Genomic DNA, 17,102 nt, shown 5'->3' with positions numbered 1-17,102 from the left:
ACACACATCACACCACGTGCAAACGCACAGAGATTTGTGTGAGATGTGAGGAATTTCATTCAGTGGGTTTCACCCGTTGTTGTCCTCGGTGTCAATCGTTTGTTGATTTATTCTGAACTCATAGGTCGTTTCTAGCGGTGTCACGTTTGCGTTGTGATCTTTGCTTTCTTATATTAATTATAATGAAAATGACCGCACTTACTTTCCCATAGTGCAGTGTGACGTCAACCTTTAAAGCCTCCAAATCACGATGATGATCGTTTATTCTCCCCTGTGATTCATTGGAAACACGTTTTATGATATTAAAGGTTTTCACTGTTTACTACTCATTAAGGCAAATCATGACAACTCTCCTGATTTATTATTTCTGCTTTGTACTCACTAATTATTATTATAATTGTATTTGTATCACTTAATAATATATTCGATTTTTTCAAGAAGCTTCTTGGGAGAAGTCCCCCTTTTTCTCTGCCTCTCAAATGATATGAAGGATGTTTCTCAGAAACCCTCTGGCTGCTCAGAGATAAAAATCAATAAGCAGGCTCAACAATCAGAGCCTTAACATTTATCCATCCTTTGACTAAAAGTGTTCAGCTCTGTCTACACGAATCATAAAACACAAGAATCCTCCCAAATCAATCACAGACTCAAACTGTAAGTGACAGAACAAGAGATTCAAGGCAAGAGTTGTTGCATACACATACACCGTGTTTTACTTTTCAGCCTCTACTAAACAAATGGACCCATTTGTAACCTGTGTTTGTATCATATCTTCAATAGCTGCTGTTAAATCACTGAATGCAATCAGTGTGGTGCCTGAGAGTCTGTCACGTCTGTGCTGCAGATGTAAGAGTGTGTGTGTGTGTGTGTGTGTGTGTGTCTGAGGCAAACTTAGCTCGTTGTAACTTGTCCATTAGAGAATCACAAAAGGACAGCAGTCTTTTTATAGGTTGGATGCAAAGAAGACATGCATGTGACTCACAGAGGGGGATCGAGGTCATGCTGCCTCCGGCACACACTCACACGTGTCACTGTAGTAGATTGTTGACTGAACGTCTGGAGGAGGATGCGTATAAATCCTGCTTCTGTGATGAACCACAAATATAGACACACCGTGTAATGCTCATCATGAAGATGTCACACTATATACGCAGCATATATTCACAGCGTGTGCATCTAATTGGTTAAGACAATGGCACATTTACAGCAAAACCTCCTATAAATAGATCAAATGACTATCATTAAATGTCGCTTTCTTTCTTTGAGTACGTGATTGTCATTCATATTTGACATCAGTTTACAGACCCATAACTGAGTCTGTAAACTGATGTCAAATATGAAGAACTCTGGCCTTTAATCTCACAATTGTTGTCAAATTGACAACAATTGACAACAACTTTGATTTCATAATTCCCCTCACTGGTTGACCGAAACCAATTTCTTCTCCTTCTGTTTATGTTTCACCTTTTGGTCCAAATTACAACTCTGCAATGAATTGAATTCCACTTTTATGCAGACAAAAACCTGTAATTCTCAAATGATCGAATTACAGTCCTGCTTTGAAAAGCTAGGATCTTGGGTGGTTCTGATCCTCTGTGAGACTCTACCCAGAGTTTGTCTGTCTGTCATTTTTGAGTCATTGAAGACTTAAACCCCATGTTAATATTTTATAAAATCATTATAGACGTTCTAATAAAGGTTTTATTAATTCCACACATTCCTGGATTATCTTTTTCACTCATCATCTGTCCTGGGAGGATTCTCCCTCTCCTGCTCTCCTGTTGGTTGCTTCATTCCCCCCGGGGACGTTGCCAGAATCTGTGTCTGGGGAAAAAAACATCACCAGCGTGGAACTCATTACATTGATAAATATGGTTTGTGAACAAACGTGATCTGATGGTGTGCACGAGGCTGTCCTCCAAAATGAACTGGAGCTGTTTGAACTCGGCCTCGTCAAGTGAACATGTGCAAAGCTCCCACATGTGCATCAGACTCTCTGCGTGATGCCCATTATATGCTTAACACACTGAGGTCAAAACGATTTACATTATGTTTCCACAGTGCATCATTCATTTTGAATTACAAGGGAAGACATTTTTAGAAATGACACATCTTAAAAAAATACATATATACATATGTATATGTATATATATATATATATATATATATATATATATATATATATATATATATATCAAAATAATCATCCATCTTGTCTCCTGTTTCCCTTTTCTCCTTTCAGTTCATAGTTCTCTGTTCGCTCCTTCCCTGCCTGTGTTTTTTCTCTCTCCATCAATATGGTCGACCAATGACAGTGAGTGTTGGAGCTGAGGAAATGGATGGTGTATCTATTTTTAGAAACTAGAGAAGGAGGGCAAGCCAAAAGTAAGAGAATGGGGGGGGGGGGGGGGTGTTGGTGATGGAGGCGGGGTGTGAGGAGAGGAGAGATCTGCATTCTGACTCTGCCTCTTGTCACAGAGAGTTGGAGCTCCAGAGGAAGCAGCATCACTGGCTGGAGACACAGTATCGTCCATAGAAAGAGAACAACAACAACACTCAGTTAGGAAGGGAGAAGGAGATCTGCAGATTTAAATCTGTGCTTGCGAGAGAGAAGAGGAACGACGACGAGAGGACTCAGAAAGCAGGTGAGTGTAGAAAAAGCAAAATTGTGGTGAGGATCATGATAATGCATGAGGTGGAAATGAGCTCGCGGTGGCTGTTCTGTGCTGCTGCTCAGACCTGCTGTCGTGGAAACATTTTTAGCTGCTGTGTGCCTAAGGTGTGGTCTAAATATAGCTATGGTTACACCTTGGAAGAAACAGGGAGAGGCTGGTATTCTGGTTTGGCTGCCACTATTTTTGGCTTGGAGGTGGAGACAGAAATGTGCTGTGGGCTACACTCAGGGTTACAACAATACAGCGCTACATACAAAATATCGACTTACACATTCTGTGGCTTTGCATGACTGAGGAGACATTTCAAAATAGTCCTCCGTGTAGGCTCCTTTTAGAGATCGTGTGTATTTTGGGCTGTTTACACTGCAAAATAACCAGACGGCGTCTGAAATGGAGAGTCAGGAGGAAAAAAGTGAATTCAGGAGCGCGTTCAATTCAATAAAGACCAAAATAGAACATCGCTGTGTTTGAAAAGAAAGCCCCAGGCAACTTGTCATTTATAAAGAGGAGTGTCTCCAGATCCAGACGTCAAAATTAGGTGATTCAATTATGTGGTTGGAAAAACACTAACGTGTGCTCTCACGAGAACAAACACTGCTCTCATCTACAAACACGACGAGGTACAAGCCTCAAATATCAGTCTCGGGAATGCTGTTGAATCAAATTGTGTGTTTTTAGGGAGGATATCACACAAGTGTGCTCATTTGAACTGCTTTTATTATATGAATGAACATCATCCTCTGTCCACTGAGAGCGTTGTAAACATCTGCTCTGTAAGTGCACTGAATTTACTTTTTAAAAAGTATGAAAAAGACATAAAAGCCAACTAATTATTAGAAAGATTGCTCGTGAGCACTGGCTGTGTGGAATATTATATGAACTGACTGCCGTGACACTTGTGTACCGATAATCAATTGGATGTAAACATGACTTTGCTTTCCTCTTTGTCTTTGCCTCAGCGATGCGACCGCGGTCCAGACTGCTGTCGAAGAGGAGACTCCTGCTGCCCACAATCAGAGAGGGCACAGAGGAAACGCTGCGGGATATGAACGAGGCCAACGCACTTCACAGCCAGTCGTTGTCCTCGGAGGACTACCTCCTCTCCATCTGCCACCTGGCACACCCCACCTTCCCCACCAGAGACGCTCCCACTCATAACATCCACACAAGGCAGCTGGAAGCTGTGCACGAGAGGCTGAGGGTGTCCCAGCACGGCGGCAAAACATCAAGCGGCTCCCGATTCAACTGCACAGAAGAGGATCAGAGAGAGAGAGATCAGCAAGAACTGAGTGTTGAGCTGATGTTTGGCAAATCTGACCCTCTTGAGTTTCTTTATGGACACGAAAACAACCTCTCAGGAGGTGTGAGGAGGGTGTTTGTGGAGGGAAAACGCATGGGGCAACGTGGGAGTGTATGGGAGGGCCGGGCTCGCTCCAGAGCGCACAGCATCCCCCATGCTTCAAGTCCAGTCCTCCCACGTGAGCGCAAAAGCAGCTGCCCGGAGGTGCACACTGGCACTAACACTTTGGTTCCAAATATCTCTCCAAAACACAGATTCTCCAGGTTAGAGGCCCAGAGGAGGAGTCCAGTTGTACGAGGAGCAGAGGGAGAGAATCAGAAATCCACCATCAAGCTGTCCTTCATCTCCCAGTGGATCTCTGACTGCAGGTCAGCATGGAGGGAGGTGCGTGCGCGTGCCTGCATGCTGCCCGCCATCACTGAGATGTAGTGTACAAACGGACAGACGGAAGACATTTAGACGTTGGTGGACACTATGTGGACGTGTATTATGCAGATCTATAAAGTGAAAGTGATTACATACAGGTGTGAGAACATACAGCAGCGTGTGTTGTCATGATTGTCCAACTGGAACATATCCGTGTCATTATTTTCTCGTCGTGTATGCAGGAATCATACAAAATTGTACAAAATGACCAAATCTGCAAAACTCTTTTCTACCTTCCTGTGTTTTGTGAAACTGCATCTGAAAAAAAAATAAACCAATATTTTGAATATCAAACTGGGGGATCAGTGTTTTTCTTCCAGCTATACAATCTGTGTTCCTTTCATGTGTGAAGCCTTGAAAAAGGAACTCCACGCTCAGCTCTGCTGGTGCCAGCGGCTGGAGTTTCCATGGTAACTGTCGTGGGATCCTGTGCTGGTAAACACGCAAGTGTGGAGAAACACAGGCAGCACAGGAAAAGGAACACACACGAGACGAGACGCTCACACAGCGTCTGCTGCTCCTCTGACTCGCCTGCTCGTTTCTGTGAAATGTAATAATTACCCGGCAACTGGTGTTTTTAATTCGCTTGATCACATTTGAACGCTGCAAACGTCGTTTTGAATGGAACTGTAGAAGAGTGTTGAACAAATAAAGCCACACCTGGATGTAGTTGTGATTGTGATTCACTAGAGGGCAGGAGGCGCCTGTTTTATTCATGAAAAATACTTTGCACAACCACCACCATCATACATTTTATGACCTCAAATCAAAAGCGGTTCAGTTCATTGAAACTAGTCACAGCTATGATGTTTTGGGACTTCCCCTCCTTTCTTTGGTAAGACTATAATACGTAAATAAAATAACACATGTAGGCTCTTATTTCCTCTCATTTCTACCCAAAGAAAGGATTTTGATGGTCTTAATGTAAACATCATATTAAAAAAAAAAAAGTATAATAAACAAAATTGATAGTTTTTCTAAAAAAAATAAATAAACCTATACAAATTCAAAACATATAAGTAAATACAAGTGGTCATCCCTCTCACACAAACTAAAGTACACCTGTGGCACAGATCTTTTTGCCTATGGTTTGTTTGTATAGTTATAGTAATATAGTTATAGTTTATATAGTTATAGTTATATAGATGGTCAACATAAAAACATTTTCATCAGATTGCTAAAAAAAAGGATGGCATCTGTATTTACTGTAGGTTTAAACACAGTAATGGAAAAAAGCAGCCTAAAAGCTCTGTGTCCTAAGGGTTAAAGTGGATAAATGGATAAATAATACAAATGTACACATTAAATAGATAAGTAACAACAAAAAGATGGTATAGCTGTGGACAGTGTTTACCTGATGTTCACTGTGACTTTTTCATAGTTTACTTCTGAATCAAAGCGACCTTTGAACCTGCATGGTGTGCTAAAAAGAGACGACTGGCTGCGGCCAGCGATGTGAAAAGAGTGGATCGCTCCATCATCGTGGCTTGAATGAATCACTGCCCAGTTACCATAGTAACTTGTGCTGCGTGAACAAGTCTGCTCTGGAGCAGGCTAACTGTCGAGCTTTGTTAAACTTTGTCTCAGACAATGTCTGAAAGGTGGAAATAGAAAAAAATAAATAAAGCTCATTAAAATCATGTCTCAGCATTTTCACTGTCTCCATTGTCTATATTAAACCTCAACAATATTACAAAAGTCAAACATTAAATCCATCAGGTGGATAAAGTCCATAGTTAACTCTTATTACATTCATTGTCTCTGATTGGTCAAACAAAACAAAAAAAACATGGTCAATTAAGGTCAGGTCTGTTTAAGCAGAGTGAGACCAAAACCTTCATGAACCAGTCAGACCAGAGTGTGTGAGTGACACACAGTCATAACAAACCCATAATATTACTGATTCATTTTCATGTCTCTCACTGCAGAGTCATGCAACAATGTAACTCAACAGTGATGTTTGTAGGAGGAAAATATACAAGTTTCTCTCTCATTGTTCCTCTTCATCTCTCCTCCATTCGACTGCAGCTTCCATAATGTACCACAGTGAAGAGCAGGGTGAGTTTGTTTGTTTGTTTGTTTGTTTGTTTTTTCTGATTTATTAAAAACTATATTCAGAACCTGTCAGTGTGGGACCATAAATGCTATAGTCCAGGTCTATCCTTAGTCTGTGGGGAAAGTCCGACTTTAATTGTCAGCGTTGCGCACACAAGTTCATTAATGAATCCTTTCATTTTTGTGAAATGAAAAGCAAAAGCAAAACAGACAGAGACAACAAAGGGAAAGGGAGAGGCAATTAGTTTCACCTGTTTCACCTGTTTCACCTGTGTCTGGTTGCCTCTCCCTTCCTAGCAGAAGGGGCGGGGCAACTAGACACAGGTGAAACTAATTAGACTCAATAGACCAGGCAGGGAGCGATGACGTGTCCACATGAAACAGGAAGTGTCAAACTAAAACAGGAAATCCACAAAAACCAACAAGGACAAAAACACAGCACCAGTAACAATAAGACATGAGACAAAATGAAGCGCTAACCAAATCAGAGAAATCCAAGTCTCAGTAACACAAAAGCACTGACACTGAGCTCCTCCTCAATAATCACTCTACTTCTTTTTGATAAACTGGTTGATGTTGATGGTTTTGTTGTCATACAGTTTTTGCTGACATTCCTTTTTGTGAATACTAAGTTAATTTGCCGTGAAATCTCTGTCAAATAAGCTATGACAAAGGTGTCATCCTACTCACAGTATCTGCAAAAGTCATAACAAGAGACTACTAACAGCATTTTAACAGCGTTTTCTCTGTCTGACTGTTCATTGTCCTCATGTCACCATCTCTCTATTAATTCAACCCACATTTGTCAGTCTGTCTGTCACTTGACAGATAAGATATTGTTTGGATAAGAAATGCAGGGCTACAGGAAGCACACAGAGCTTATACCTTTTTTGGTTCACTGGCCGACCAACAGACATACATGGGCACAGACTTCGAAACCCATACACAGAAGTGTCCTGCGAAACAACTAATGAGAGGCTTGTTAATGAGCCCGCACGTGCTGGAACAATGGGGGGGGGGGCAATATGAGTGTCAGTGATTCCAGTAAGAGAAAATAGCACCTTCTCTGTCACAGGAAAAGACACAAGTGTCACAGACGCTCTGTCTTCCTTTTCACACTTGCCTCAGCTCAGTTGTGCTCAGTGGGGTCTTCACCAGGCTTCTCCACGTGTCACAAATACAGTCCTATATACCCATAACAACAATTACAATCACATCCGCAAAGATTTATTTTTAAGTAATATCATATATTTTATAAATGGAAAATCTTCTGCCATAGATTTGTTTAAACTGAATGTTGTGTATAATGTGTATCCGCGCTGAGAAAGACCCAGCTCACCACGTGTTGTCCCCCATATTCTGTTTGTTTTGCACACACAGACAGATGTAGCACTTCTTCGGAGAACATCTTCGGTTTCTTTAGTTTCCTGATGACACAGATTCAGGGTCTCATCACAGTCCCGCACGAGCTGATAATTACCGCAACCTCAGTGCATCAAAAACAAAATGAATGACGCCTGATTTTAGACACAGCAGTGTCACAGCAAAGCTAGTGTGACACGTGGCAAAGACGTGAACGTCCAGACTGTTTAGTCTTAGTAATCCACTGTCACCTTAAGTTGGACACCAACACTGAGTCTATTGTCAAGTGTGAACACAAGAGAATTCACTTGATTGGGAGAGGATTTGAAGTCAACATTCTCTTTAAATCTGTTTTATCAGTTTAATGTTTTATTCATTAAAGATAAGAACTGTCTGTATAGCATCGGCAAAGTCTGCTCAGAGATCACTGGGGTCAGGCAGAGGGACTTGTGTTCCCTCTGGAGACAGAGAAGGCAATAAGATGATCTTGTACATATATTATATTATATTATATTATTATATCTTGTTTATATTATTGTGTACAATATCATTTCATTTAAAATGATATTGTACACTTTCCAGGACAGTTGTTCTTTCACAAATGTTCATTAACTGATTAGGTCCATTGTTGACACTCATTCAACTGATAAGTGACAGTCGACTATAGAAATATAAAAACTATTTCTGCCATATTATTAACCATCATTTAACTACTTTGCTGTAGACTTTCTAATCTAATCTAATTCTGGTTAATCTGTCACTTGAAATGTAACCTTTAATTAAGTAAATCACCCCAAGATAAATTCTTAGTTGATTATCTGTATGTAATACAACAGGCTAGTGATACTACACTTACATCTGAAATTCAGGATGTTCTAATTAAAGTGAAAAACAGTCGATATAAATACGTGTCAACTGATTGAACTGTTGAGGACTGCTAGATAAAAGTGATAACTTTATTAAGACTTGGTTGACTACTTATTTTTTTCTATTTTTTTTTCCATTTGCAAATAACTTGAACACTAAACATTTAACATGAAAGTATGAGCTCAATCGTGTGGGGGAGAAAGAAAACCACAGCGACACAAGTGAAACTAACGTATGGCCTCACGACCAACACGATGCAACACAAAACAATAATGTTCTATCTATCTTTGTCTGTGGAAACGTCTCCTGCAATGTTGAGTTCTTTATGAATTAAGAAACAATCATTTTCTGTCCCTGCTTTGAGCAGAAACGAGAGATATGGTGGCTCTGTGGAGGACGTAGCACAGTATTAGAAGGAGTATTTACTATACTTAAGTTGCTATTTGTACTTAACTTGTGTATTTCCCTTTTATGAAACTTTGCATTTCTCCTTTACTACGTTTCAGATTTAAATCTGTAGTTATTACTAAGACACGTGAATTTACAATCTTTTTAATTGAAATGTTTAAAGTGTTAATTGTCATTTGTAAAAGAATGAGATGAGGTGACAAAAGCAGGGTTTTTGTTTGTCAGGTCACATTTCAGATGATTCACATGAGCAAACAGCAAACAGCAAACTCTAAAAATTGTGATTGGGATTTATTGTAAGAGGAGGATTGTAACTCAAAGTCTGGCTGAAGTTAAAGTAGTTTAACTACAGCTGGGAAAAAAAATGCACATTTAATATTTGTTGTACATCACAGCCTCATGCCGTTTCATTTACTATGAAACTCAAACCCTGTGTGTTTAACATATTTTTACAGTTATCATACCAGTGATTATTCTTTATTATTATTTACCATAGCCTGTCTACTGATGGTTTGAGTCACTTTTAAAAGGAAAGGAGAAGTGCAATCACACCAGGCTGTGTATACCTAAAGTCTACAGAGGAAGAGGCGCTGACGCTATTAGTTCCTGTGGGTTTATTCTCACACTTGGCCATTTTTGTAGAGAGATGAGCCCACAAAAGGAAATTTAAATTAATAAAGAGAGCTGGTAATCCCCTCACATAAACCCAAACCCACATCCACCCCACCCACCCACACACACACACACACTCATACACCCCCCAACAGTTATAGGGCAACAGAAAGACAAAAAAATCAATTCCATGAAATCTGCTTGTGGTCATAAATGTAATGAACTTCTTGTTCTTATGCTGGAGAGTGAGTCCTCAAGTCAAGCAAAACAGTGAACAATTCAAGCTTGCTAAGTGTAGTCTGTCAGTCAGAATGAGAGTTTTTAGTTCTCTAAATTCTGAAAGGATTTAATATAAATAATAAGCTGCAGTGTGTGTGAAAATGACCACTCTGGAAACGTCACGTGTGGTCTTGTGATCAGCTGACCTTCATTGTTTTGGCTGTGCCATGATGATGCAAGTGATGAAAGTCCCTTTCACTCTGCTTCATTTTCACGGAAGAACCCCCCAGGTCTTAATTTAGCACAGTCTGGCTTCCGAGAGCTTTCAAAAGAATTTGGAAATCAGTTCAGTGAAGCTGCAAAGAAATAAAAAGAAAACTCCAAAGAAAAACTTCTTCTTTGGAGAAGAGAAGAAGTAAATGAAGAAGTTTATATCCATGTTTCTACAAATAGGATGATTTCAAATAATCCTCAATCCTTATATTCTCCTACACCTCCACAAAGCCGTTTATTCGCAGAAATGTAATATTACTACCCATAAATATGATTAGAAATGTGTTTAAAATAAAAAAAGCATTTGGTTTTAATGGCCTTTAAATGACTCTGTTCTATAATATAAGATAGTCATTTATTTGTCCCACAGTACAGCAGCAAAGACACTAAAGATAAAGATCATTTATATTATAATATATGTACTTTAGGCAAGGGAACTGCATTTCACATTTTGAAGCAAAATCTTACAACGCAAACCAGGAACACCTCCCTTTCTGGTATGTGAGGGCCACCATAGCTTCCTGATGTGTAAGAATACAATCTACACATTAGATGCCACTAATTCTTACTCACTGGACCTGTTGCAAACATCACATGATCAGAATGATGTTTACTAGAAGGTGTTTTCATGAAGACAGACCTGGAGGATCAATAGACTGGTGCAGGCCAGACCTTTGGCTCTTTCGATTCAGAAGTCTTCTTTCAGTTCTAACTTATTTTCCAGAGTTCTTACTTAAATGCAGAACACGCACAAATAATCACTCCTAAATATAACAGTGGGAAAATGTGGTTGGATTTCACTTCATCCAGAAAAAGTGAAACTCAAATTCAGACAAAGCTTTCGGCTCAAACTAAGAGTTTCCTTTCAGGACTGTGATGTAATCTGACCTAAAGTTGTCACAGTCTGCTCTGCGCCTCCCCATCCAGGAGGGAGTTGCAGTAGTCCAAGCGTGAGATGACGAGAGCCTGGACCAGAACCTGTGCCGCCTTCTGGGTTAGAAGAGGCCTTATCCTTCTGATGTTGTGCAACATGTATCTGCAAGATCGAGCTGTTGCAGCAATGCTGGCAGTGAGGGAGAGATGGTCATCAAGTGTCACACTCAGGTTCCTTGCGGTATGAGAAGGAGCTACCACAGAGTTGTCGAGGGTGATGGTTAGATCTGTGGTGGGAAAGCCCTTTCCTGGGAGAAAAAGAAACTCAGTCTTGTCGAGATTGAATTTCAGGTGATGGTCAGACATCCACTGAGAGATGTCGGTCAGACAAGCGGAGATCCGTTCTGCTACATGTGTGTCGGAGCTGGGAAAAGAGAGAATGAGTGGGGTGTCATCGGCATAGCTGTGATAGGAAAAACAATGAGAGAAAATAACAGAACCAAGAGAGTTGGTGTATAGAGAGAAGAGGAGAGGGCCCAAGACAGAACCCTGAGGGACCCCAGTAGCTAGAGGACAGGGTTTCGACACAGATCCTCTCCAGGCTACTCTGTACCAGACTGAATAGGATCAAGAAGGTTGTTCCGGTGAAGGTAGGAGGAGAGTTGATTAAAGATAGCACGCTCCAGAGTTTTGGAGAGAAAAGGAGGAAGAGAGACAGGTCTGTAGTTATTTACTTCAGACGGGTCAAGGGTGGGTTTTTTAAGGAGGGGGGTCACTCTGGCCTCTTTAAGAGAGTCCGGAAAGCAACCAGATGATAGAGATGTGTTAATGAAACAAACAACATTTTGTGGGGCTCTATGTAAGACACTAATGTTTAAAGTGGGTACACAAACCAAAAGACTGATCCTTAAGGACCTTCTTACACTCTTTTTCCACAATGTAAACATAAACATCATATGTAGGCCGTAGTGAATGGCCACAGTGTACCCAGGCTTTCGCCTTATGTCAGTTGGGATGGGCACCAGTGTCCCCTGTGACCCTCATGTAGAGGATTAAGTGCTAGAAGATGAATGAGTGAGTGAAGAATCTCTCTTTTAAAGCACAAAACGTGCGTTACACAGAAAGCCTTTGACATGCATCTTCTCTTTTTGTGACCAAGAACTCTCACTGACTCAAAGAGGGACGACACATCACCTCAAAATCAGAAGTGGTCATTACAAGATCAATTCAGGTTAACTACTTAAAAAAAATTGAAGAAAATACTAATTATTACAAATACCAATAAATATAACAAATGTATAAAATATACATAGTTTATAAAATCTTAATTCTATCTAACAATTAATAACAGTTAGATGGAAAGGCCAGTGAAATCTAATGGAGTGAGTAAGCTTTTTTTCTTCCTCTGATGGTTTCAGAAGATTCAGTTTCCACTTGTAAAAAATTCCCTTGATCACAGGAAGGATGAAGGATGCGGCTAAAGAACGTATTTAAGGTGACCCATCTGCCTCTACCCCTCACAGTTCTCTTGTCAACACACTTTACTGACCTTAACAGAGGTTCTTTCTGCCCTCTTACCCACAAACACCAAGTTTGTTCTGCAGCACCGGCGTCATCTTGATCAAAGAGGAAACCAAACATGTCTGGCATCATCAAAGTGTTTCTGCTCCTGGCTGTTCTGATCTGCATCTCTAAAGCACAACGTAAGTTTTTATCTCTTTTCATGTCATCATTTTGAATAAAAATGGATTGTAATTAAACGTTTGTTTTTTTCCTTGTTTTTCTCTATAGTCAGTGAATCAGCGCAGAGCTGCCTGTGTCGGAGCGTCAGGGATTCCATTATGAGAAATTCTCGACAAAGGGACATCCAGATCTACCCGGCAACCATATTCTGTAACAAAGTGGAGATTGTGTAAGAAACATTTAACAATGTTCAATGAAACTATTATGTCCACAACAGCTCACAATATCAGTTAGTCTATACCTGTCTGACTCATCTATATAATCAGTTTATTTGTTATGTGAAATGAAATCCCTTCATCTGAACTTCTCCTCTCTCCAGTGTCACAGCCAGCAATGGCCGGCGTTACTGTCTGAACCCAGACAAGAAAGCGGTGCAAGACCTCGTGCTTGATATGATGTGAGTGAACATACAGACCTGAGTCTGAGCTCTACCGTCAGAGTACGCTGAGCTTTGTTACACAAAACATGAGGCAATAAGGTAACACCTTTCTCACACGGCTGGAATGTGTCTAATTTTTTTGCTCTGCTCTTATTTGTCATTTCTAGAAATAAAAAACCCCTACAGTCAGACGAGCTCAGTCCACTTCCAGTCCCAGTTCCAACCCTGACAGCTCCAGCACGGCTCACAACTGAATCTTCAGGCATGGACATCAACATGTGACCTCCAACCCCATAAAGTGAATGTAGATGTGAAAGGAATGAAAGCTTTTGTCTATTTATCTTGCACTTGCATCACATCTGTATTTGATGTATGTATTTGTTTTGTGACGTTTTGTTTGTTCTATTCCCTTGGTTTTCTGTATAATTCAGGGTTGTTGTTTTCTTTTTAAATAAATCAAATTTAATGGAGGATTGAGTCACTTGTTTTCTGTCTCGTGTTTGAAACTGAACTGGTCTTACAAAGGTGTGTGTGTGTGTGTGTGTGTGTGTGTGTGTGTATTACATGCCAAGTCAACAACCAGCCCACACTATGCTCTCGCTCAGACAGGAGAGGAAACACGTTTGTACTGCACTACTAATTAATTCTCACCTTTCATTTTCCATTATTTTTGGAATGTTGTATGGTATTAAATTGTATATAAAAAAATATTTACACTTCTACAGCATCAGGTTGTTTATGGGATAATGGTCGTATCACTTGTGTACTGAGGAGGTGAAAAGGGGGCAGGAATTGTTTAGTGAAAACTGTTCCCTGCTCAGTTTCAAACAAGAGCAAATATAATATAAGATAGTCATTTATTTGTCCCACATTACAGCAGCAAAGACAGTAAAGATAAAGATCATTTAAAATATATTATATGTACTCTAGGCAAGGGCCTGGCTGATTGGAGGCCTCCATTTTGTGCCAACATTTCTACACCAGCCTGAACAGACAAAACAACCAGAGGATGCATTTCAGATTTTGAAGCAAAATCTTACGACGCAAACCAGGAACACCTCCCTGTCTGGTATGTGAGGGCCACCATAGCTTCCTGATGTGTAAGAATACAATCTACACATTAGATGCCACTAATTCTTACTCACTGGACCTGTTGCAAACATCACATGATCAGAATGATATTTACTAGAAGGTGTTTTCATGAAGACAGACCTGGAGGATCAATGGACTGGTGCAGGCCAGACCTTTGGCTCTTTCGAGTCAGAAGTCTTCTTTCAGTTCTAACTTATTTTCCAGAGTTCTTACTTAAATGCAGAACACGCACAAATAATCACTCCTAAATATAACAGTGGGAAAATGTGGTTGGATTTCACTTCATCCAGAAAAAGGAAACAGAATATCAAAGTGAAACTCAAACTCAGACAAAGCTTTCGGCTCAAACTAAGAGTTTCCTTTCAGGCCTGTGATGTAATCGGACCTAAAGATGGTGTTAATGTCAGATTATGAAAACAAATCTGTGAGATGAGGCCGATATTAAGTAACCATTTTCACCAGCAGCAACACAGTAAAATACAGTGTTCTTTTATTTTCCATGCTCTCACACACCTTCTCGGATTCTCACTAAAAAGGTTTTAACCACAAACACGACCACCTACACTTTGTGTTGTCAAATATGGAATAGCCCACACACACACACACACATACACATCCACATCCACAAACCAAATTGAAAAAAGTGAAGCAGAACAATGACATGTCAAACAAGACAAGATTTCACAATAAGCAAAATCAAAGAGGTTTCATTTGTCATTCTTTTTCCCTCATAATGAGGGAAAACTCAAATTCAGTTGAACTAAATGACCCCAACATGTTTATTATCCAAATGAATCCCAATTCAGACACACAGTTTAATACACTATACTGAAAACGGATGAAAATAACACAAACATTACATTACATTACATTACATTACATTACATGTCATTTAGCAGACGCTTTTATCCAAAGCGACTTACAATAAGTGCATTTAAACATTTGGGTACAAATAAGAGCTAGAAGTAAGTAAGAGCTTCAAGTAAGCCAAACTATGAAGTGCTAGTCATAAGTGCGATGTATACGGTTTTTTTTTGGTTTTTTGTTTTTTTTGTCGCCGTCGTCTTAGTCAAGGTAGAGTCGGAAGAAATGTGTTTTTAGTCGGCGGCAGAAGATGTTGAGGCTTTCCGCTGTCCGGGTGTTGATGGGGAGCTCGTTCCACCATTTGGGAGCGAGGACAGTGAACAGTCTCGAGTTCTGCGAATGCCTCTGGGATCCTCTCTGTGAGGGGGGAGCAAGCCGGTTTGCCGATGCAGAGCGGAGTGGGCGGGCTGGGGTGTAGGTTTTGATTATGGACCGGATCCGTTTGTAGCATGGAACGCAAGCACTAGGGTCTTGAAGCGGATGCGAGCAGCTACAGGAAGCCAGTGAAGGGAGCGGAGGAGAGGTGTAGTGTGGGAGAATTTTGGTAAGTTGAAGACCAGTCGAGCTGCTGCATTCTGGATGAGTTGCAGAGGTCGTATGGCACACGCAGGGAGACCAGCCAGGAAGGAGTTGCAGTAATCCAAGCGTGAGATGACAAGAGCCTGGACCAGAACCTGTGCCGCCTTCTGGGTTAGAAGAGGCCGTATCCTTCTGATGTTGTGCAACATGTATCTGCAAGATCGAGCTGTTGCAGCAATGCTGGCAGTGAGGGAGAAATGGTCTTCAAGTGTCGCACCCAGGTTCCTTGCGGTATGAGAAGGAGCTACCACAGAGTTGTCGAGGGTGATGGTTAGATCTGTGGTGGGAGAGCCCTTTCCTGGGAGAAAAAGAAACTCAGTCTTGTCGAGATTGAGTTTCAGGTGATGGCCAGACATCCACTGAGAGATGTCGGTCAGACAAGCGGAGATCCGTTCTGCTACATGTGTGTCGGAGCTGGGAAAAGAGAGAATGAGTTGGGTGTCATCGGCGTAGCTGTGATAGGAAAAACCATGAGAGAGAATAACAGAACCAAGAGAGTTGGTGTATAGAGAGAAGAGGAGAGGGCCCAAGACAGAACCCTGAGGGACCCCAGTAGCTAGAGGACAGGGTTTCGACACAGATCCTCTCCAGGTTACTCTGTATGTTCGGTTTTGAAGATAGGACTAGAGTAGGGTACGTGCAGAGCCTGAGACACCTAGTTCTTGAAGGGAGGAAGTAAGGATCTGGTGGTTAACTGTGTCAAACGCTGCAGAAAGGTCCAAGAGGATGAGCACAGAGGAGAGAGAGGCAGCCCTGGCAGTGTGGAGTTGCTCAGTGACAGCAAGAAGTGCAGTTTCGGTTGAGTGACCTGCTTTAAAACCAGACTGAAGAGGATCAAGAAGGTTGTTCTGGTGAAGGTAGGAGGAGAGTTGATTAAAGATAGCACGCTCCAGAGTTTTGGAGAGAAAAGGAAGAAGAGAGACAGGTCTGTAGTTATTTACTTCAGACGGGTCAAGGGTGGATTTTTTAAGGAGGGGGGTCACTCTGGCCTCTTTAAGAGAGTCCGGAAAGCAACCAGATGATAGAGATGTGTTAATGAAACAAACAACATTTTGTGGGGCTCTATGTAAGACACTAATGTTTAAAGTGGGTACACAAACCAAAAGACTGATCCTCAAGGACCTTCTTACACCCTTTTTCCACAATGTAAACATAAACATCATATGTAGGCAGGGCCGGCTCTACCTAATTTTGTGCCCTAGGCGAGATTGCTCTCCGGTGCCCCCCCCCCACACACACCCGTCATGTGATTCAGCAGCACCACATTTTAGGAACATTATTGTTTATTCATTTGTTAATATTTATTATTTTCAAGAGAGAACACACAAATGAGGGCGACTGGGAATAGAAAATCATTTTTATTGTCATTGTTTTA

The 17,102-nt window shown here is 40.9% G+C and overlaps 2 protein-coding genes across 2 annotated transcripts; both read left to right on the top strand.

Annotated features, from left to right (window-relative positions):
- The first annotated feature begins 2,461 nt into the window (after positions 1-2,461).
- On the top strand, positions 2,462-4,689 carry si:dkeyp-72g9.4 (uncharacterized). Its single transcript, XM_058650142.1, has 2 exons — positions 2,462-2,645; positions 3,635-4,689. Exon 2 carries the CDS (start codon positions 3,637-3,639, stop codon positions 4,402-4,404), a length of 768 nt encoding a protein of 255 aa, XP_058506125.1. The 5' UTR covers positions 2,462-2,645; positions 3,635-3,636; the 3' UTR covers positions 4,405-4,689.
- Positions 4,690-12,523: 7,834 nt separating this feature from the next.
- Positions 12,524-13,297, top strand: LOC131472968 (C-X-C motif chemokine 10-like). The gene is made up of 3 exons (XM_058650474.1): positions 12,524-12,773; positions 12,862-12,982; positions 13,133-13,297. The coding sequence occupies exons 1-3, from the start codon at positions 12,710-12,712 to the stop codon at positions 13,212-13,214; spliced, it is 267 nt and encodes an 88-aa protein (XP_058506457.1). The 5' UTR covers positions 12,524-12,709; the 3' UTR covers positions 13,215-13,297.
- Positions 13,298-17,102: the final 3,805 nt, after the last annotated feature.

Source organism: Solea solea, chromosome 14 (assembly GCF_958295425.1).
Source record: "Solea solea chromosome 14, fSolSol10.1, whole genome shotgun sequence".
Classification (NCBI taxonomy): Eukaryota; Metazoa; Chordata; class Actinopteri; order Pleuronectiformes; family Soleidae; genus Solea; species Solea solea.
This window is presented reverse-complemented; position numbering and strand designations above follow the sequence as displayed.